At 46.7% G+C, this 7,500-nt stretch overlaps 1 protein-coding gene across 1 annotated transcript in view; it reads left to right on the top strand.

The window, feature by feature from the left end:
* LOC143502762 (phospholipid-transporting ATPase ABCA1) overlaps window positions 1-7,500 on the top strand; it is a 139,936-nt gene that overhangs the window by 77,201 nt on the left and 55,235 nt on the right. Inside the window, exons 20-24 of the mRNA XM_076995442.1 lie at window positions 1-29; window positions 916-1,055; window positions 1,585-1,722; window positions 6,638-6,825; window positions 7,199-7,265. The exon at window positions 1-29 is cut by the window's left edge and continues 103 nt beyond it. Of these exons, the coding sequence (XP_076851557.1) occupies window positions 1-29; window positions 916-1,055; window positions 1,585-1,722; window positions 6,638-6,825; window positions 7,199-7,265 (562 nt within the window). The remainder of the gene's footprint in view (window positions 30-915; window positions 1,056-1,584; window positions 1,723-6,637; window positions 6,826-7,198; window positions 7,266-7,500) is intronic.

Genomic DNA, 7,500 nt, shown 5'->3' with positions numbered 1-7,500 from the left:
TGTCCCCAACACAACGTCCTGTTTAACGAGTGAGTGACAGATGACGCCCATACGCCCCACACCAGACAGGGTGTTACACCCCACACCAGACAGGCTGTGTTACGCCCCACACCAGACAGGGTGTGTTACGCCCCACACCAGACAGGGTGTGTTACACCCCACACCAGACAGGCTGTGTTACACCCCACACCAGACAGGGTGTGTTACACCCCACACCAGACAGGCTGTGTTACACCCCACACCAGACAGGCTGTGTTACGCCCCACACCAGACAGGCTGTGTTACGCCCCACACCAGACAGGGTGTGTTACACCCCACACCAGACAGGCTGTGTTACGCCCCACACCAGACAGGCTGTGTTACGCCCCACACCAGACAGGCTGTGTTACGCCCCACACCAGACAGGCTGTGTTACACCCCACACCAGACAGGGTGTTATACCCCACACCACACGGTGTATCTCACTCCCTGCTTTAAAAAATCTCACCTCTTTATTCTGGCTTGACACACGTCGCATTATCACCGGTTATATAATATATGTGATATTTCCAAACACACTGCGAGTGGGGATGTTTTATTTTAACTCTCCTTTGTCAAAGCATTTGTGATGCTTTCATTTACTTTACACATCAGCAGTGCACTTCAGTCGTGGTGAGAGCCACAAATCCTTCATTATTACATGCTTGACATGCTGCCTGGAGTAGCTATTATTTAATGATTATATTCATGAATGCTTATTGAATTCATGCCTCATTTCCGACGGTGAGGCAGTGCTAACGTGGCTTATACGTTCAGCCCGTGTACAAGACAGACCCGATTTAGATGAACGCATGTGAACGGCGCTTTATGAAGACAGATTCTGATGTGGAGCATTACCCACAATGCTCTGCTGAGCTGCGGGCGGTGTGTTTTCAGCCTGACTGTGGAGGAGCACATCTATTTCTACGCACGACTGAAGGGGCGGAGCTCCGAGGAGGTAAACAATGAAATGGATCAGATGATCAAAGATGTGGGGCTGCCTCACAAACGGAAAGAGCTTGCCAAAAACCTCTCAGGTACTGCGGTGTGTGTGTGTGTGTGTGTGTGTGTGTGTGTGTGTGTGTGTGTGTGTGTGTGTGTGTGTGTGTGTGTGTGTGTGTGTGTGTGTGTGTGTGTGGAGGAGATTTTTCAGTTTTAAATTCAACAATATTGTTGAATTTTTAATGGTTAATTATTTTATTATTTCATCACATTATTCTATTACATTATATTACACACACACACTAAATTACATCTATTACATGTTATGTCTGTTCTAATCTTTTTAATAGTTTTGACATCTTATTTACTTTATTACATTATTTTGTCTATTATTTAAATAATTTGTCATTTAATTACCTTATTTTATGTTTGCTGTCTTGTATGTTTTTATCTTTGCTTTTTGTTTTATTTATTGTGTAAAGCATTTTGAGTTGCATGTATGTATGAAAGGTGCTATACAAATAAAGATTATTATTATTATTATATGAAAATGTCCATTTCAGATGAAGAGTGTGGTAAATACAACATGTGTTGGTGGACAGAGTTATTTCTTTCTCCTGACAGGCGGAATGCAGAGGAAGCTGTCGGTTGCCATAGCGTTTGTGGGCGGGTCTGAGGTTGTGATCCTAGACGAGCCAACCGCAGGAGTGGATCCATATGCTCGAAGGGGAATCTGGGATCTGTTGCTCAAATATAAAAAAGGTCAATGGTGCACTTCCTTTTACACACCGCGTATCTGAGGTACATTCATATCGATGCCTATTGATTGGACACACTTTTATCCAAAGCAAGTTCGTTCTAAGAAAGTGCAACTATTCCACTACTCCAGGGGCGAAACTTTCCAACAACTTATCTGACAAAATAGTAAGAGAAAAATTACACTAACAGGACAGTAGACTGCAACACGCCAACATTTGATTAGCTGAAACATGTGACTTGCCGTGTTACTATGTCCGCCAATCATGTGCCACTTTGGCGTAACTCATGGCAACCAGTTGACAACCTCTTCTACATCATGTTGAAAGACAGCAGCCAATCTCACTTTCATTCTGATATTTTATTCCTCTCATACAGCGTGATCAGGGGGCTCATTTGCACACAGAGCTGAGACATGACTTCATTATCACATCTCTGGAATTACACAGCTCCAAACAGTGTTCCAGTTTGGGTTGAGTGTGACTTCCTACTGGTTACATCCACAAGCCCACTGCATGGTTTTGGATCTGTTCATTTGTGGGCACCTCCCACCCGCCTCTACTTTGAATATTTAAAAAAATATGAAAATCATGATCCTGAAGGTCTGAATGCTACAGATTCCCAACCACCGTGTTGTGTAGGAGTCTGTAATCTGGACGTCAGCGTGATTCAGTGTCTGTTATCTGTGTGGATCTGAGGGACGCAGCTCAGAGCCACAATCATGGACCTGTGGATGGGAGGAGAGGGAACTACAGCTACATTAGACACAATCACAGACACAATCACAGACACAATCATGGGCCTGTGGATGGAGGAGAGGGGACTACAGCTACATTAGACACAATCACAAGACACAATCATGGGCCTGTGGATGGAGGAGAGGGGACTACAGCTGCATTAGACACAATCACAGACACAATCACAAGACACAATCATGGGCCTGTGGATGGGAGGAGAGGGGACTACAGCTGCATTAGACACAATCACAGACACAATCACAAGACACAATCATGGAGCTGTGGATGGGAGGAGAGGGGACTACAGCTGCATTAGACACAATCAAATACACAATCACAAGACACAATCATGGACCTGTGGATGGGAGGAGAGGGGACTACAGTTGCATTAGTCACAATCACAGACACAATCATAAGACACAATCATGGGCCTGTGGATGGGAGGAGAGGGGACTACAGCTGCATTAGTCACAATCACAGACACAATCATGGACCTGTGGATGGGGGTAGAGGGGACTACAGCTGCATTTAACACAATCACAAGACACAATCACACTGCTTAAATCCTGCAGACAGCGTTGGGTGTGTGTGAAGTTGTGTCAAAGTGAAGAACTTTGGATCTGAGGGATGCAGCTCAGAGCAAAAGTCATGGACCTGTGGATGGGGGTAGAGGGGACTACAGCTACATTAGACACAATCACAAGACACAATTATGGAGCTGTGGATGGGAGGAGAGGGGACTACAGCTGCATTAGACACAATCACAAGACACAATCATGGACCTGTGGATGGGGTAGAGGGAACTACAGCTGCATTAGACACAATCACAGACACAATCATGGACCTGTGGATGTGGGTAGAGGGGACTACAGCTACATTAGACAGAATCACAGACAGAATCACAAGACACAATCATGGATCTGTGGATGGGAGGAGTGGGAACTACAGCTGCATTAGTCACAATCACAGACACAATCATAGACCTGTGGATGGGAAGAGAGGGGACTACAGCTGCATTAGACACAATCACAGACACAATCACAAGACACAATCATGAACATGTGGATGGGGGTAGAGGGGACTACAGCTACATTAGACACAATCACAGACACAATCACAAGATGCAATCATGGGCCTGTGGATGGAGGAGAGGGGACTACATCTGCATTAGACACAATCACAGACACAATCACAAGACACAATCATGGACCTGTGGCTGGGAGGAGAGGAGACTCCAGCTGCATTAGACACAATCACAGACACAATCATGGACCTGTGGATGGGGTAGAGGGGACTACAGCTGCATTAGACAGAATCACAGACACAATTACAAGACATAATCATGGAGCTGTGGATGGGAGGAGAGGGTACTACAGCTCCATTAGTCACAATCACAGACACAATCATGGACCTGTGGATGGGAGGAGAGGGGACTACAGCTGCATTTGACACAATCAGACACAATCACAAGACACAATCACACTGCTTAACCCCTGCAGACAGTTTTGGGTGTGTGTGAAGTTGTGTCAAAGAGAAGTTTTTTTTTTGCTGTGTGAACCTGTTAAGAGCAGAAGGAGACAGACGGTGGTGTGAAACGTGCTGAGTCTGGTGAAGCTACTTTTCATTCTTGCCATTCGATCTGATCTCTGCATTTTTTCCAGAGCTCACATAAAATGGAAACATTGTCTTTACACACAAAATCCAAATAATGAAGAATTTTGAGTCTATGACTAAGCAGATTAGCAGCTACTCATGTATGATTCAGACATCAGTGTCACAGCGCCCCCTATGGCCTGTCAGCAATGTACAGCCATATGCCAAATACATCCTGTCCCAAGGAGTGTTGACGTAGTACTCAAAAAGCGTGGTCCCACAACACAGACATGCAGGCATATTTAAACAGTGCTGTTGATCTGATTATTGGTTTTTGAAGCTACAGCTGACTTCTTCAAAATGCTAATAAAGATAATGCCCTCAAACTCTTAATCTGCTCCTAATGAATGCATTAAAGGGATTACTCTCCTATTGACTGACGCCGTTCACAGGAAATCGTTTGCCGGGTTGCCGCAGGCAACAGAACGGCAAAAACCATCCCGGCAATGATCAGTGCGATTTCACATTAAGGAGACTCGCGTATGTAAATGAAGTCGGTACGTAAGTGAAGGTGGCGTGGAGGTGGTCCGTGTGTCCCGCACGGGCTCGTCCTGGAGCGGCCCAGTTAGGACTGGACTCCAGCCCACGTGGGTGCTGAAAACCAGCCGTCCTGCAGTGTGCACGCGTGTGTGTGTGTGTGTGTGTGTGTGTGTGTGTGTGAGGACGTCTGTGGAAGAGTAACTGCAGTGTTAATAGGAGGGGAAGTGCTGACCCAGACCCGTCTCTGCGCACCATCATACATTACAGGCCGCTCAATTAATAATGAACACATTCCCGCTCGCCGATTGGACCGTCAGGAAACTGGCTGCAGCCATGCTAATTACACACGACCCGGTTGGACCGCGAGGCAGACAGAGCCGCCTTGAAGGCCCGCGATCGCCCTGAAAGGCTGGATCCTGCCCCCGTGCTTAGCCCGTCATTACGGAGCAGGAGTGAGGAGAGATTCAGCTGTGCTCTTTCTCCTGAGGTGGCCACCGTTTATTACAGCAATGAAGGACTTCATCTCGCAAGGTGTCTGCTGGGGCGTTTAACCAAGCAGAGCTGCAGCATACGGCCACGGGGGCCGGCTTCTGCTGCCTGGGCACCTGGGGCTGGAGGTTCATTGTTAGTGGAGACGTCTAAAGAGTCCTGGTATTGGAATACTCAGATGCATGGTGACAGACACACACACACGCACATGTTCAAACCAACACGCACACACACAAACACACTTCCATCTCCACAGATTGAAGTCAGTTTTAAAAATGCAGTATGGGCAATGAGATGGAACTGCTAATAGAGTGTGTGTGAGTGTGTGTGTGTGTGTGTGTGTGTGTGTGTGTGTGAGTGTGTGTGAGTGTGTTGTGAGCAGGAGGACCGGGGCGGGGGAAGCGTTGGCTTGTATCTTCATGCCCCGATAATTCTTCATGCAAGTGTGTGATCTAAGTTGGCCTCATGCAGAGGTCACCGTTCCCATATCGACTGCTGTGAGATCGATACACACACACATCGCACCTTTGAAACACACATCACTGCTCTTTATGAGTCCGAGCTGCCAGCCTGGCTTTGAAAACAGTGCATGGTTAATGGAAACAGGTGTGTTTGAGGAGCTGGTTCCAGCCCATCAGCAGGTCTTCACCTGTCGATGATCGATCACTGTGTTCTCCTACACAACACATCATAAATCACACCAGCTAACTGTAGCCATCTCACCCCCCCCCCCTTCTCCCTGTCTCTCTCTCTCTCTCTCTCTCTCTCTCTCTCTCTCTCTCTCTCTCTCTAGAGTTCTGTATCCCCTGTAGACGTGAATGTACAATAGCCACAAGGGAGATCATTAGAGAGAACACGAATAACTCACTAAATGAAGCAAGATGTGCAAACCTCTGGTGCACTGCTGTGTGTGTGTGTGTGTGTGTGTGTGTGTGTGTGTGTGTGTGTGTGTGTGTGTGTGTGTGTGTGTGTGTGTGTGTGTGCGTGCGCGTGTGAATAAAAAAACAGGTTACACTCAGTTTAGTTTTTGATTGTTTTTCTGGCATAATAATCATTTAAAAATCAATTTTCTCTATTTATTTTGATACTAATTTTAAATATCCAAATAATATTTATATGATACAAAGCCAAAATATGTTTTTTTGCAACTTGCATAACTAATGTTTCTGATACAAGAACATGTCAGTGATGACTTGAGTTGCAGTGCTGGGCTCTGTCCTGCAGTGATGATTTGAGTTGCAGTGCTGGGCTCTGTCCTGCAGTGATGATTTGAGTTGCAGTGCTGGGCTCTGTCCTGCAGTGATGATTTGAGTTGCTGTGTTGGGCTCTGATAGAAAGTGATGGAAAGTATTGATTTTCACAGCAGATACTTTGTGTGATGCCTGCACACAGCTGCACATGGTTTCTCTGGTTTCAGATGGAGTGTGCGATTGGGCACATTGCCTCCATGCTGTCCACATCCTCACACTCCTGTTTGTGTACCGTCACACGCAGGCACACGTCTCCACGTGGGAGGACTTTGAGGGCAGCGTGGTCTAACTGTGCTGCTTCGTCTCTCCCAGGCCGGACCATCATCCTCTCCACACACCACATGGACGAGGCGGACATTCTGGGCGACCGCATCGCCATCATCTCACGCGGGCGCGTGTGCTGCTGTGGCTCCTCCCTCTTCCTGAAGAAGTCCTACGGCAGAGGCTATTACCTCACACTCGTGCGGACGACATCAGCGCACAATGCTGGAGGCAGACGGGTATAGTGCACTTAAACCTAAACTCTAAGCCCTAATCCTAAACCTAAACCATAACCCTAAACTCTAATCCCTAACCTTAAACTAATCCCTATCCCTAATTTTAACCAGCCCGTGTTACTCACTGACACACCGCTGAGGATTATGGGAAGACAGTTAGGCTACATCCTGATAGATTTCTCCTCACAATTAGCTGGCCGTACATCACAACTAACGGGAAACTCTGTATTGATTAAGAGATGGAGTTAAAGTCAATGATGAGAAGAATACAAACAGCACTCACCTCCTGGCTTGTGTGTGTGTGTGTGTGTGTGTGTGTGTGTGTGTGTGTGTGTGTGTGTGTGTGTGTGTGTGTGTGTGTGTGTGTGTTGTCCAGCAGATTGATGACTGCAGTGTGGATGAAGGGATTGGCACTGCCACTATGAGCAGCATAGAACCAACAGGTCATGATATACACCAACACACAAAAACACCCCCCACACACACACACCCCTCACCCACACACACACACACACATTCACTCATACCCACTCATACACACACACACACACCCACACACACACACACATTCACTCATACCATCTCATACACATACACATATACACATACATCCCACACACAAATGCGTGCGCACATCCACTCCCACCCACATACACATTCACTCAAACCCACTCATAC

This window comes from Brachyhypopomus gauderio, unplaced genomic scaffold (genome assembly GCF_052324685.1).
Source record: "Brachyhypopomus gauderio isolate BG-103 unplaced genomic scaffold, BGAUD_0.2 sc207, whole genome shotgun sequence".
Taxonomy (NCBI): domain Eukaryota; kingdom Metazoa; phylum Chordata; class Actinopteri; order Gymnotiformes; family Hypopomidae; genus Brachyhypopomus; species Brachyhypopomus gauderio.
The sequence above is the reverse complement of the archived record's forward strand: the minus strand, read 5'-3'. Positions and strand labels throughout refer to the sequence as shown.